Source organism: Pleurodeles waltl, chromosome 5 (assembly GCF_031143425.1).
Source record: "Pleurodeles waltl isolate 20211129_DDA chromosome 5, aPleWal1.hap1.20221129, whole genome shotgun sequence".
NCBI lineage: Eukaryota > Metazoa > Chordata > Amphibia > Caudata > Salamandridae > Pleurodeles > Pleurodeles waltl.
This window is the reverse complement of record NC_090444.1, coordinates 963886843-963903051: the sequence shown is the minus strand read 5'-3', so window position 1 is coordinate 963903051 and position 16209 is coordinate 963886843. Positions and strand designations below refer to the sequence as shown.

General features: G+C 44.5%; 1 protein-coding gene across 1 annotated transcript in view; it reads right to left on the bottom strand.

Annotated features, from left to right (window-relative positions):
• PYGB (glycogen phosphorylase B) overlaps positions 1 to 16209 on the bottom strand; it is a 635794-nt gene that overhangs the window by 192671 nt on the left and 426914 nt on the right. Inside the window, exon 15 of the mRNA XM_069235083.1 lies at positions 13643 to 13701. Coding sequence (XP_069091184.1) covers positions 13643 to 13701 — 59 coding nt within the window. The remainder of the gene's footprint in view (positions 1 to 13642; positions 13702 to 16209) is intronic.

Sequence of the window (16209 nt, the reverse complement as noted above, 5' to 3'; positions counted from 1 at the left end):
GAGGTCAGAAGGAGGGTGGTCGCTCAATTGCTGTGTATTAAAAGGGTGATGTCGGTTTATGATGTCAATCTGATGATGCAATGCTTGGTTCCCCCACTCTGAGTTATTATCAAAAGAGGGGTTATTGTTGGTCACATGTTACAAGATGCAATGGCTGTTTTGTCGTTTAATAAAAAGAATTAAAAAAAAAAATAATATAACTTACTGTTTTGCATTTCACAATTTTGGTTCAGTTTTAATTTGATACATGGCAAAGTGTCAAGTAATAATTCAACGACTTGGTTGTTTGCAGTTCTAATCCATGTAAAATTGAGTTATCTTTCCTACAAGGAGTAGCAAGCACTGTATAAATACCCATATCACACCCTATAATTGACAATTTGATGTTCAACAGCAGAAAGCACTGAGAAAGAGACACGTGGAAGAAGAAGCTGACAGTTTGGGCCATGGCGGGGGGGAGATGTGTAGAGCTGCAACGATCTTTTGAAGCTGTGAGGTTTGTTTGGATTTTAGACTTGCAAATGTGTGGTGTTCATTCTGATAACCAGTGAAACAGTGATGTTAGAGTAATCAGATTACAAATGTAGATTCAAGACCTCTTTGACGGATTCTATTTCTGTCACAAGGCACAAACCATTGACATCAATGACACCCTTTCCAGCAGCTTAAAAATTATGACAAGAAGGAAATCCAGACTCTTATAAACTTCTCTTGAAAACCATAGTATGCATTTAATTTTAAGAACATTTTTTCGGTTGTAGCTGTGCGTGCGATTTGTGCAACGTATCAACGTCAATGGAATGCAGGTACTTCCAAGCAAGCAGGATTATTTATCAGGCACCAAAAAATTAAATGTACTGAATTAGCCAATGTATTGGTAAAATAATAAAGCTTATAGGTAATAAAGAACTTACCTAACTTTGAGCCACATCAGTTTCTCAGAAATTAATTTCATGTACTTAGCTGTGAGAAACCTGAAAATCTGTTAAGGCTTTGACCCTTGTGGACCAGTATCAGACAATCCTGAAGGAAAAAGATCTAAAAGGAAAAAGCACTAGGGCTATCAAAATATTGAATTTACAGCCTAGGCAAGGACCTAATGTACCTCAATCAGAATGGGAAGGGTGGGTAACTTTGAGAGGCCAAGTCTCTTTAGCTATTAGAGTAAAGCTGGTAAGCACAGTGTTTAATGGTAACAGAGTGTGGTAGAGCTGTGGACAAGCTTTCCGTGCACACCCTTGTTTCTGATGCACATAAAAATACTTCTCATGCGGATTTAATGTGAGAACAGTACTGACACACTAATCTCACCCTCTGGACCATAATCCGTTCAGGGCAAGACAAGGGATTGTGCAGGAGGAAAAAGAAATACAAAATTTAGTTTAAGGAGCATCCTCATGATTTTGTACATTGTACATTCTAGACTAAATTCTTGCCTTACTGAAGATTTGAGTTGAAGCATCAGGAATGTGTCTATACAAAGGCTACAGATGTAATAGATGTCCCTTAGTTGAGGACGCCACAAGAACCATCAATATGTATCTACTGCAGTGTTTTGAAGCAAATCTTAGCTGCTTGTGGCGGGGATTTGCAAACAAATCGACTTCCTATAGGGAGCTAAAATACTCCAAGTCTGCCTTGGAAGCATATTTCAATATGTTGTATTGATTTTCTTACAACAAACAACATCCAAACATCAGTTTTCAGCCAGAGAGACATAAAAGAGGCGGCTTCCATTGGAGCAGGCGGTGGCAAAAAGGACTCTTCATTCACCTTGTCTTAGGAGAGACCTGTGCTCTTGCAATCTATACCAAGCAGAGATTATAAAGGCTGTTTTGGGTTTTTGGGATCGATTTGCTACACAAAGAGGACTCTGTAAGTTTTCATCACGGGATACACCTATTCACTTCAACCTCAATGGCTTTGCGATATTGCAAAAGGCAGGCTCCTGCATGATGCAGAATATTTTTGGGAAAGAGCAAGACATTTGAAATCTGTAAAGGGGACTTTCACGTCACCAAAATGGATAGATTACAATACCTTCAAGCTCGATAGAGGGTTCTTTGCCCATATAAGAAACAAGTGGCTTTTAGGCAGCATGCTTCTTTTGGCAATTTCTGAAGTCAGAGGAAGGCTCCAGAAGTCTGGTCTCTGTTTATATTGCATATTCAGAGTGGAGGAAAGGAGAAAGGAAATGGCACTATCAAGGTAAATGGTCAAGGAAGCTAAACAGGAACATCAAAGAATGAAATTAGAGAGCCCTTTTGAGGTATTTACTCAAGTGTATGAAAATATTGCTCACTGGGAAGCTTCATACAAGCTCATATTTCAATGGTTTCTAACCCCAAGTCATCCCAAACAGATATACAATTAGGTGGGTGATATGTGGTGGAGGTGTGGTACAGCAACTGGAACTGCACAAACAAACATTCTAGTAATACATTCTTACATAAACTGCAAGAGCCCTGAGAGGAATCACAAGAGTAGACCTAGGACTACCACTTTAGTATTAGGCACAAAGTGGCTGGGATGTGGGAATACATTTCAGAGAGCTACATTGCAGTATATGCTGGGGGTTGCCAGTCAATACATTGGAGTGTATTGGAAAAAAACAAACATACCATCATTGACACAATGGATACATAATCTTTGGTAGACACTAGTAGTTGAGACTATCACTCACAACCTACATAAAAAAGTAAGCAGTTTGATAAAGCGTTGAGGCTTTTGATTGTTCCAACGAGAGAGAGAGAGAGAGAGAGAGAGAGAGAGAGAGAAAGAGAGAGAGAGAGAGAGAGAGAGAGCAATTCAATTATTTGACCTGCACATGTGTGAGTTGAGGAGCTATAATGAAAATGATGGGTAATTGAGAGCATACATATTAATTAATAGTGTCTCTTGCAAGATATTGTAGAAATTGTAACCTGGTGGGAGGGAAAGGGGCTTGGGTAAGTTGTAACTGCTTGAAGGCATTCTGCAGCTACCTTTTGATAGGGAAACTCTTGTCATAATGACACAGGTGATAGATCAAGGGAGGAGATTGGTTACTTTTGGGAACACTGAATACCTATTGAAATGTTACAATTTTACAATGCAACATAAAAATCTACCAAAATGTTGTGCAGAAAAAAATAGAAGGCAATGTTGGGTTTCCTGGAGTTCTGAGGTCCTCCAGGTGAGAATCAGCAAACATATTACTTTCATATTCAATATGAAAACCACAGCTAATCATCGACTTTGATTTGGCAAAATGGCAGGGGTATCAGAGGTCACATCACACACCTAGTGGCACACAATAATTTCAATATGTTAACCCTTTTTCCTGCTCCTCAATAACCTTCTATATAATGAGGAAAGCTGGAATGCCCTAACTACTGTCCGTGCATTCTGCTACTTTTATGATCCCCAAGAAGAGCAGTAGCAAGGGTAAATCCAAGGGTATCACTAGGCAAGTGAGAGGATTCAGTTGCTGCTCCTTTTTTGTCATCCCATAGAGGAGACCTCATAGCAATTTTGGCTTGTCACAGTCCTGTAATCTACGTCAATCAAAGTATTTTATTTTAACCAGGAAGCTGGGAAGGTATAGTACTCAATGCTAGGTATGGATTTAAATAATGGAATTAAATAACCGGACAATATTGATACCACCAGGCCTGGTATATTGTGCTGTAGTTACCAGTCACCAGAAAATCCGGCCCAAAGTCTATGAGCTTGATGCTGGACTCAGTAGCAAGCCATAGCAAGGGAGCAAAGGCCACATGATCAAATCACTGACTAAAATCCCTGTCTGCAAAATGACTAGTAAGTCTCACTACTGTCCATGAGACCCACTGCAGAGAAAATTTACAATCTAGTCTGCTAGGAACCGATGGCAAACACTCAGACAGACATACTGAGGTACTAGATAATTAGCATGCTCAGACCACCTGCATCTCAAATCTCTTCTATGTTGTTTTTCTTGTTATTTGCTTTGATTTCAATGTCAGGTTCAGGAGACATAGACCTAGGTGAGGTCTTTTGAGAACGAAATTAGGGGAAAGCCACAGTCTTGGTCTGCCAAAAGTATGAGCAACCCCTTCCACTAGCCAGGATGCTGCTGAAGCTAGGACACGCTCAAGAAGATAGTGCCTTCCAGGAAAGGTCGCTGTTGGAGGAAAAATCACAAGTTGGCAAAAAATCTCCAGATGACTGTTGATCACTGGAGCGAAGAAGTATGATCCTGTAGAAGGCTGCGCCTAAAGTGAAACAAGAACTAACAAAACCAAAGGAAGTAAAAGCAGAAACTGGAACAAGGACTCATCAATCAGCTAGGAAGCAAAGAACTCTTAACAGCAATGAAAAAGCATTGTGACAGAAAGGCAAGGCAGTTCCGACCTCGTTAAATACCTAAATACCGGGAAATGGCATCAGGAATTTGGAGAGCCATAATGGATTGAGAAGGAATATAATAATTACTATTGGCTGCCCACCATCATGGATTGAGCAAGTAAGTAACCCAATAATCCACACTAGGGACTCTGGGAGGAGGAAATGCTGGAAAAATGGAGGCTTGCAAGGTACCTCTAGACTGCAAGCCCCTCTCCCTCACGGTCAGATTAAAAAAGCAGAGTACCACATCTGTGGGCCAGCTGCCACGAGGTAAGCACAAAAGAGGAGGTTGGGGGTCCGCCAAAGCTCCTTGACTTTCCCCATGGGAAATACACCAAGCCTGCCTGAGTATGCCTTGGGGATCAGCGTCGGGCACGATGTGTGAATATTTTTGTGTGGGCTCTCCTGAATAATTCAATGAACGTCCACAAAATCACAACTTTGTGTAAATGAAAACACCACTTATATTTAGTTTCTTGCCTATGACAGCACTACTTAATTTGTGCTGGTGGTTACCATCGATTAACATTGGTGCTCATTTTGGGGATCAGGACTTATTTTTCATAATCACACTTTGCCCCCCAGTGACAGAAAATGGCAGAAACTATATTAAAAAAGTGAAAGAGGAAAGAAGATATTGGACATAGCTCTTTTTGCAGAGCTATCTCCAAACATTTTGCCTTCTTCCTCCTATTTTTTCTGACCTGCTTTTGTTGGCTTTAGGACTTTGGGCACTTTACCACTGCTGACCAATGATAAAGTGCAAGTTCTCTCTGTCTAGATTGTATTGGTGATTGGTTTATCCATGATTGGCACATTTTGATGTATTAGTAAGTCCCTAGTATAGTGCACCATGTGTGCCCAGGGAATGTAAATCAAATGCTACTAGTGGGCCTGAAGCACTGACTGTGCCACCCACATGAGTAGCCCTGTAAACGTGTCTCAGACCTGCCACTATAGTTTCTGTGCATGCCATTTTAAAGTGCCATTTCGACCTTGCAAGAGTACCCACTTGCCTGGCCAAAACTTCCCCTTTTACTACATATAATTCACCCCAAGGCAGCCCCAGGGTGCAGTGTATTTAAAAGGTAGGACATGTAATGGTACGTTTTAAATGTCCTGTTAGTGAAATACTGCTAAATTAGTTTTTCACTATTGCAAGGACTATCTCTTCCGTAGAGTAACATTGGGTTTGCCTTGAAATATCATTTAAGTGTAACTTCCCATTGGGAGCAGATAGAGAATTGGAGTTTGGGGTCTCTGAACTCACAATTTAAAAATACATCTTTTGGTGAAGTTGGTTTTTAAACTGTAAGTTTGAAAATACCACTTTTAGAGAGTGGACATTTTCTTGCTTAACCATTCTGTGCCTCAGAGGGGGCGTGGCTAGCCTGCCGGCAAGATGGCCGTCACCTCGTGAGGCTCTGCCGAGCTTAGGGCATAATCCTGCATTTCTCCTGTTGGAGAGGCTGTTACAGCGCTCCCCCGGCTGGACAAGTCCTCGCAGGTGGCAGCGCTCCTGCACTTTCCTGTTCCCCGGCTGGTGGAGGCTCTGCGGCGGCCGGCTATGAGCGGCTGAGGGGCGGGCTCGGGCCTGTGCTCGGCCCATGGCGCCAACGACGCACCCCTGTGTTGCTGCCGGCTGGATGCTGGCGGGGCCTGCGGAGGAAGAGTTACCGCTGGTTGTGTGCTGGGGCCAGCCGGGGGCGAGGTGACTTTCTGGAGGGCTGGCTCGGCGGTTACATCGGACCGCAGCCCTGCGGCCTCTGCGGCCCTACAGCCCCGTGGGGTGCGGCGCTTTCTTGCCCTTGCTGCCGGCGGGCTAGGCAGCTCCTGGCGAGCCCGGGCGCCTGGGGGGCCCGTTGAGGTCTTCCCGTCCTTTGAGGACTTCGGTTAGGGCAGCTACCCCGGACTTGTGGGTCAGGCGGGGCCCCTTCTGCCGTGGAGGGGGCCTGGGTGCGGCCCTGCATTCGGACTGGGGCTTGCTCTGGCCTTGCTGGCGGAGGTGTTTGGAGGAGGGTCCTCTGGGCGGCCCCATCGCTGGTCAAATCGGACCGGGGGGGTCACTTGTGTCATTTGAGAGCTGGCGGCGACATCCTGAGCCCTGAGGAGGCCTGATCTGGGGCTTGCCTTGTGCCCACTAGCTGTCTGGTGGTGGGCTGCCGATCTTGAAGGTGGGCTGGGACCGCTGGCAACGAACAAGAGGCCCGCTACCTGAGAGATACTGCGCTATTATTGGAGACTCCTACTTGTGGTGATACACCCTGAGTGAACTTGGTGTGCTGGCTTCCCCTTTTCAGGAATTTGTGGTGAGTCTTCCTTTGTGGGTTTTCGGCGGCTGTCAGTATGGGAAAGGCGAAGCAGAGGAAGGCGAAGATCTCCTTTGAGGGAGGTAGGAAGAAGGGAGGCGATTCTGCCTCTCAATCAGGGGATCTGCCGGCGGAGGAAGGACCTTCGGACACATCAGTCAAAGCCATGTTTTTGGATCTTAAAAACAGCTTAGCTGGCATAGACGCTAAACTAGATCACTTAACTGAGCAGATGGACCACATCAAGGCCAGGGTGGATGATCACGATGCTCGCTTTGACCAGAGACGCGCACTTCGGAGTTGGAGGTTCAACGGCACGGAGAACACGAACAATTGTTGCGGATGGAACGGGTGCTGGAGGTAATACTCAATAAAAATGAAGATTTGGAAGCACGGTCGCGCCGTAACAACATCAGAATGATTGGTCTCCCGGAATCCACGGATATGGGCAGGATGGAGGACTTTGTGGAGAAAATGCTTGCAGACCTATTTCCTGGAGAGCTTTCCTGGATGCTCGTGGTGGAAAGAGCCCACAGATCACTCGGGCCTCGGCCTGGGACCCCGCCGCGACCCATAATTATTCACCTGCTGAACTACCGTGGTGCGGCTGGCCAGAGAAAGACATTCGGTGATCTATAAGAACTCTGAGCTGAACTTTTTTCAGGATTACACCCCGAGTGTGCAGGCGGCGCGCAGGGCCTTCCTGCCAATTAAACGCTCGGTAAGTTTGACTGACGCTAGATTTTCTCTTATTTATCCTGCGAAGCTCCGAGTACAGCATGGGGGCACATTACATTTCTTACGGACCCGAAGTTGGTGGCTAAATTTGTTAAAACGATTCCCCGGAGGCCTGTGACTGTGAGTGCAGATGACTCTGGAGCTGAGCGAGCAGTCCTAAGGACATGATTAAATGACTATGGGTGCCAGAGGACCAGTAGGTCTCGATGACTATAAGGGAGCGCTGCTGTAGTACCTTTGTTTTTCTCACTTGCCGCTCTGACATTATACCTGTTTCTTGGGCCCTTTGCCCTCCCTTCTCTGCTCTGGTTCGGTCGGCGGGTTGGGTGGCTAGCCTTACGGCCCTTGGATGATTCCTGTTGCTATGTTGTGGGTTTTTGGTTGCTTTTCTGTGGGTTTGGGGGGGTGGATCCTTGCTTTGACCCGTTTGGGGGGTCTGCGTGGGTGGGGGGGTGGATCTGTTCGCAACTTGTTTTTTCTTTGTTTTCTGGTCCTTATCTCTCTGCTTCTTCTGTCTATGTGCGGCTGGCGGGTGTGGGGGAGTGCCGTGGTGGCATGGAGTTCTGGTTTGGTTGCTTTGGTGGTGCTGGGGAGGGTGACGTTGATTCGTTGCCTCACCTGGAATGTGCGTGGCTTGAATGACGGGCGCAAGGTGCAGCTCATGTCTGCTTATGTTAAGCGCCAGAATATAGACATATGCATGCTGCAGGAGACGCATTTGGTGACGACTACGCTGAATCGCTTGAAAGCTGGATGGATTGGTGAATGTCATGGTGTGGTGTTTTCGCGGTATGGGAGGGGCATGGCGATTCTGCTGCGTAAGGGGCTGCAATGGCGCACTCAGCGGGTAATAGAGGATCCGGATTAAAAGTAAATAAACATTCTGTGCCTCTGCCTGTCAATGGAATACACGTCTGGGTCAGGATGATGGTTGGGCTGTTTGTGAATTCACTCTAGACAGTCACACAAAGGGAGCTGAGATGTGCCCTGTATATCCTGATAGGTCTTCCTGGGCTAGAGTGGTGGGAGGTGCTGGCATTTGCACCTGAATAGGGCTCTGCCTGTCCTGGCCCCTGGAGTGTGTCTGGGGCCAGCGCAGGAAAGGCAAGGTCTTGTGCACTATAACAACTTCTCTTTGAAGTTTGCCTACTTCAAAAACAGAAAGAGGTATATGTACTGGACCTCTGACCCCAAAAAGTTAGAATCCTTCTAGACTTAGGCCATTCTTCCAGGAAGAAGAGCTGAATGCTGTAGGAGGGACTGCCACTCTGTCTGTTTCTTTGCTGTGCTGGCCTGCTGCTTGCTTCTTCTGTCCTTTGCTTTCTACATCCTTCTTCCAAATGTTCTCCAAGAGCTTGGACTGAGCCTGCCTCCTATTAAGAAGTCTCAGAGACATCAAAGACTTCATCTGCCAGCACCTGGGCTTTCTTGCTGGAAGTCCTGACTTGCCAATTGGTGCCAAATCCAGTCCCTTGGCCCTTGGGTGTGAGTTCTGGTGCAACCAACAAGAAACCAAGCACATCAACTCCAGAGCGGCATTGGAACCGGCACGCTATCAGACTCCGCACTCTGCCTGCACCGGAGCCGTGGTCCCCACAGAGTGCAACAACCGCGACTGACACCACAGGCCAGGCACCCCTGCAGCGCCTGCAAAGTCCTGCAACAGCATGAGTCCTGAGTGCCATGTCACAGACGTCCTTGACACCCGACTCCGCCACACATGTGGCCCCATTGTGTGATCGCAACACCGCAGATTCAACGCCTCGCATCTTGAACTTCTGGATTCATCAACCCCGCCTTGTTGTAAGGAACCAACGTCTCACAACTGATGCTGCATCACCTCCCCAGCCACCGTAGGAAACCAACGCCTCACCTCCCCTGCCTAGCAGTAAGGAACCAAAGCCTCACCTCCCCGGTTGCAGTAAGGAACCAACACTGCACTGGCTCCAGCGACACTTCCCCTACCCAACTCCGCGCAACGTCTTTGTTTCCTCATTGTTTTCCAAAGTACTGTACCTGGGCTCCGAGGGACTCCATGTCCGGCCCACACTCCCTCGTGAGTAATGTCAGACTGTTGGAAAGGACTCCTTCAAGATGCTGTGATAGCCCCACTGGGAGCTATTATGTTTCGATGCGTTTTACTAAGTTTTAATCTTTGAAACTTTGTATCTTCATATGTTGGATTTTTGTCATTTTGGTACTGTTTTTGATAAATAATGGCTATTCTTCTAAACTGCTGTGGTGTACTTTTGTGGTGTTTTCACTGTGTTACTGGGTGTGTGTACAAATATTTTACACATTGCCTCTGTTGAGCTGGACTGCTTGTGCCAAGCTGCCAAGGAGGTTAGCGGTGTGGCTCCCTTACCCTGACTACAGTGAGGGTCCCTACTCAGACAGAGTGCAAACCACTGCCAACTAGAGACCCCATTACTAACAGAAAGCATGAAAAATAATCTGTAAAAGTGAGACAGAAACATGAAGTGTAGGGTGGTGGATGATGTAGTGTCTAGCTGGACACATTCTAGTGTTTCCACCAGCCACTCTGTGAGAGCTGGCTTCCACACTCGACCTGCGAGAGGTTCCTGCAAAGAAAAGACATGTGGCCAGGCGCCACATCACAGCAAACAGGGAGAGAGCATGGTACAATGCCATGACACAAAGAAGGAAGGAAAGGGAGAGGAGAGAAGATTGTGACACAGATCTGTCACACTGAAAGACCTGGCGACCACAGATGCGCAAGATCGAAAGATCACAGAATGAAAAGATGGAGGAGTCGTGCTACTATCTGAGAGTGCACCTATCAACACAAGCCAGCCACCGGTGTGCAGCGACGTCACTGGAGACAACTCAGCAGGAGTACCGAAAGTAAGTTGCCTGTGCGAACCGCATATCGTCCCCACACTTCACAGTGTGACCGTCCAGCCACCTGTCACCAGCTGCTTGAAGATGACATCCCTTCTAGCAACCACACCTATGAGAGCTCCCGCACAGCCTACGCAGTCCTGTGGCAACCCAGCAATAAGGGCCTCAAGGAAATTCCTGCGAGAGGGAATCCCGGCACGAGAGATGAGTCTTAAGCTGCTCTACCGACAGGTACAGGGAGACACTGAGGCCTTAGAGGAAGACGCCCAAACATCACATCATCGTCCTTGTAGTTGCTGGTTTGCCTTTCATGAAGCCAGGGCACCTCCGAAGAAACATCTGCAACCAACTTCACCAATGCTCCTGATGCACCAAGTTTGAACTGTTTTGACACTAACAGGATCACTATGGCAGCAGGCAGGACTGACCAACAGTGTGCTAGTGGACACTGATCCAACCAACCAGCTGTCAAAGAATCCGGACTCCATCTGCACAGTGTTCATGCTCAGTAGTAGCTGATTTCACCATGGACGCATGCAGAGATGCCCGGGTGCACCCAGCTGCACCTGTCCACTGCTGTCTTGCTGACTGCCTCTTCAGGTTGAGAGACTATGTTGGTGTTTAGTGTTTTGGTGTTTCTCACAGGTTGGACTTTTTCTTTTAAATTTGATGAAGTTTGGGAGGAATGTAGTGTCCTGCTGGACACATTCTAGTGTTTCCACCAGACACTCTGGGAGGGCTGGCTCATAATAAAAAGGGGCCGATCGCACGTGTTCAGGGCCAGTTACTAGTACCATACATATGTGTCTGTGTCCATTATTTGGTTGGCATGTGGGCCCAAGGTTCACAACACAACAGACAATAGTCATGTGAAGAGATCAAGATGAACAGTCTTGGTATTTGGCAAGCCCTGGATTTGTCAACTCTGGCTGTGGACTTCTAAGAAAAACCTCAGGCAGATGCATTTGCATTTTTTTCTACAAATTAAGCACTGTTGGGAACCTAATCAAACACACTTCTGTCAAAGGAAAGAGCATGTGTGTTTTCAGGTTGGTAACAGGGAGGAAACAACCACTGTAATGATTATTGGGGTGTTTGAGGAAGAGGTTTCTTTTCATGTGAATCAATTTTCCCAACTGTTAAACACCACCAAAAAGTAAATACCCAAATGCACATTTGTGTCACCTTTTTCTTTACAGAATTTGCCAACTACTGGCAAATCTTTGTGCATAAATAATGCACATCTATGCACACAAGGAATGCTACAATCATCTTAAGTTCCTCCTGTACTCCTAGGGTCCTTTGCAAATGTGGTAAATTTGCTTTAAATTAACCAGTAATCCAAATTGAGCAAATTTCTGGCCTTAAGGCTCTGTAAATCGGGTCCAATTTATATTTGAACACCTCAACAATTACATCGAGGGATTTCCTGTTAATCAACCTGGCTAGGAGCCTTGACTGCCTCTCTAGCCTCCTAATGGTTAATGTTTTTGGAGGGGGTAGGATGTTTGTACACGTCTTGGGATACTTGGTGAACTCACGGGTAGCCATATCAGACGTTCTGGTGGATCTTGGGCCATCATACTGAAGCAGAGCCCTTTACAGGAGGCGATCCTGTTTCAAACTTTATAAATATGCCCTGAGGGAAAGAGAAAACAGCAGATCAACATCTGGCACCATCTAGTGGAATTAGCTGTGTTACCTACATCGACATTAATACAAATGGTAACTATGCGTTTACATCTATAAATAAAAGTTGCAGCGCAAGGACGTGGCCCCTCAAAAATCACAGGGCCTTGGGAAAGAATTGCCCCTTTGTCCACTCCCTTCTGATGGGCCTGCTCACAGGCCAGACTGATACAAAGACAGGTCTTATGCACGTCCTCTTTCAGCACATTTATGGGGAACCTTATGCAATCGACTGGAACTATGCAATTTTAAGGATGCAGTATTTACCACGTGAGACAGGATTTACCACACTTGACTCATAATCTACCATCTGATGCAGATTTTTAAGATTTCAACAAAACAAATGCATCTAGCTCAAACTAATCAAAAGTTTGTAAAAAAGGACCACATATGCTCCTGGGCCGTGGCAGACCCTTTGAAAAGGGTAATAGTTCACCTTTTAGTCACTGATTGACGTATTCAGGTTTCAAACCATTACCAATAAAGCGAAACGTTTGCCAAAACAATACTAATGTGTTACAATGAAAAAATAGTGAAATAGCACTTTCTAAAAATGTGCTGCATGACACTACATAGTTTGCATAATTAAGTCAATTCTACCACATAATTTGGTCCTCAATTGTCGCACAATTCCAGTTGGCCTGAATTCACATAATCTTTTACACTTGACCAAAGAACAGCATCAACTCCTGTAGCAACTTTTTGCTGCTTGCGTATTAATGCAAGGTATGGAAATAGATTTTGGTGCTAACCAAATTACGAGTAGTATGGCAACGAATTGCAAAAGTTGTCCTAAACTATATGAACTCTTAAAGTAAAAAAGTATGTCAACCTCTTCTTGCTCAACTATACAAAAGTCAAAAAATTAAATGGGACTTGATTTGAAACAAACTCAGCCCTTGTTGAGAATGAAAGCAAACACAGAGCATACTTAATTTGTTCCACCTTTGCTTGGTCCAAATGAATATTATCACCCCTATTGTTCACTTGCAGAGAAAATTTGTTCTAATATGTGTGTGTCCGCCACGGGTTCAGCAGGTCCGGATTCATACCAGTTTTGTATAATAATCATCAACTAAAAGGCTTCTATTTCGATGAATTATATGCAAATGGTTCCCATGTGACTTTCTTGAAAATGTTGCCTGGATCCAGACCTCCTGGACCTACTTTGGACACCTCGGCTCTAGAAGGCTGTTAAAGGCTGAAGCGATATATGAGCACCTTAAATGTGCCCATGGGCATGCATCTAAAGTGCAGATGGGAGAACAGAATAACTCCCTCTTGTGACATACAATTCCGAGAGTCTAGAGGTGTGAAGAGAAGGGAAGGAGACTTTCACTGTGCAACTGTAGGCAGGGTGCATTACTACCTTCCCTCACATGCAAAGTATTCCATTTGAGAAAACGTACTTTCCATTAGCTAACAAAAGATGAAATTCTCTTCATGAAGAAACTTGAATTTCTCTGCATGAAGAAAGGGTACCTGAAGCCACCAGTTTCTGTTGAAAGCTTGTTACTGTCTGAAGTTGCCTTCAACGGCAGCTAGTCTGGCAAAACCTTGATTCTTAGCCAAATCATCTCAGGAGAGCTGAAAAGACCTCCCATCAATTGTTCAGTTCTTTATTATTGCAAAAATTGCACAATTAAAATAGAAGATAAAATGATTATATACCATACCTTTCCTCCTATCATGACAGTTCTTGGCACAAAATATTTGGATGGCTCTTTCCGGATACCTGTTAATTTGGAAAAAGGAACAGGAAAACAGGGGTTAGCTCTGCAGATTTGAGCAGTAGTTGATGTTGGCCTTCACGTAATATAGTACAACAGTGGTTATTAACCGTTTGCCTTTTGTGGAACCCCAGTAAACCATTACTGGAATACTTTGACCCACCGAGTCACTGCTGGACGCCGGGGACCGTGGCCAAAGCAATTGCTACAATTTGAATCTCAAAACATTGCACAAAAATTTAGAAAAACAAATACAGAAATTAGCAAATATTTTTCACATTTACAAATATAGAAAAATAGAAATGTTGATTGTAATGGGAAGGTTAGACTTAATTATAAAAGACAAAGCGATATGCTATTTTTTCGCTTCTAATGCTTTCTTTTTGTTGGCGCTTTGATGGAGGTCATCCATTGCCCATGGTATATTTTTTTTTATTTTCTGTACTTGCACTGCTCTCATGAATCAAACTAAGGATACCAACTTAATTTTTTGTTTACAATTTCAAATTCCTTTACATTTACAACCCGTTTTAAAAGTTTACATTTTGCATTCTGCTCCTTCTTTTATAAATTTCCAAACAATATGCTAATGTTATTTAATTTTCCAAATAGTTATGGACTCCCGAGGGTTCTGGGGACCACAGGTTAAGAACTGCTATGGGACACACAATATTTACTATAAAGTGCACACAGATATTACAGATTTGGTGATCAAAAATATAAGGAGCAGAGTTACAACGCCATGTTTAAATCCACAATATTAGAATAGTGTAAGATTAGAAAAGACAGTTATTTTAGTAATAGTTTAAATTAAGCAAACAGTCACTTTTTAAAATATCCTGCAATACACAAATTGTGTCACAGGGTTATATCGTTAATCCATAAATCTCAAATAACAGGCCCTAGTGTGTAAACTAGGAAACATTCATGAAATGCCAGTATCCTGTACAGATGATCAGTGACATTAGCGTTTGGAAACAGACAGCTAAACCTGCCTTTGTCCACAGGCTAAAAAAGCCAAGCAGAATCATTTAAACTGTACATAGCATGGTTAGACTGCAAACGCTCTCATGCATTTTGCAACAGCATTAGTCAATTAAAACAAACACAGCAAAAAATGCCTCACACAGAGTGGATATCCCAGAGAGGTTCAGAATGACCAATAAAAACTTCTTTGTAAATAATTAAATTATGGTCATATAATCAACAAATGCTGGAGAGAAACCTTTAAATGCTTTTAAAGCTACACACACTGGGCCTGATTCACAAAGGTAAACTTTTGATTTTGGGTAGGTTCACTTTTTTTCCGGTATTCACAAACTACAATTTAATAGGAACTTTACTACTGCGGAAACGCTGCAGTCAGGGGAGAGGGTTCTGCACATAAAAAGACAGACGTGTCCTCCACAGTCGGAAAGTTATTATTCAATGGTAGTTTGTGCATAACGAATAAGAGCAAACTTACACAGAAGTGTAAGTTTACATTTATAAATAAGGGCCACTGTCATTTATATAGCGTGGAGCTCCCATCTTACTGTGTTATCCCCAAGCTTCTTTGCAGTGTGCTCCAAGCCTCAGCACCATGCGTATAATGCAGGTACTCTATTGAACACTGATTCAGAGCTACAGCACACAGGCAGGATATATAGAACATTTCTCGTCCACACACAGCCCATAAGCGGTGACAGAGTGCGAGATAGATAATCTATTACTTCAATCTTTTTTTTTCAACATGCAGTGGATTAGAGGTCCATAGTTCTTCCCTATCCATACTGCCATTCTCAAGATGTTTAGTCACAACATTATGGATTGAAGTAGCTCAAGGCATTTTATCAGATCCTAATTTATGTACGCAACTGCAGGCAATCCATGCCTCAGGACTCTCCGGCAGGGTATAGAAAAGCTTTGAATCAAGGCGCTCCTACTTATACTTAACAGAGACTCTGTTCCAGATGCAATGTTTCAGTCACCGAACACATTTGGTGGACACCAATTCTAGCCGCAATGCTACAGTCACCAAACACATCGGAAGAGTCCTGGTTCCAAACCCAGTGCTTTGGTTACCAAACACACCAGTATGGTCCCAGTTCCAGCCGCAATGCTTCTGTCACATAAGGAGGATCCAAGTCCCAGAAGCAATGTTGCTGTCACCAAACACACCCGGAGGATCCGAGTTCTACACACATTGCTTCAACCACCAAAAACATCACGCGGAACAGTTATTTTCAAGCATTTTCCCTCAGAATGAGTAAAACTAATTTTCGAATAGAGCATCATAACAGGGTAGCTATAAAGCAAAAGCTGTTCACGTTTGGTAGGTAAGGTAGTAGAGACATGGACAAAATGTGGCAAAGATAGAGTTTAGGTTGTGTGGGAAGTGAAGTAAGTGGAGAAGAGACATTGATAGGACAGATGGAAAAGAGCAATGCCATGCAGAGAGAGGGATTAGGTAGACACAGATGAGGACGAGAGAGGCAATCAAGAGAGACAGATATACCTAGGCACAGAGAAAA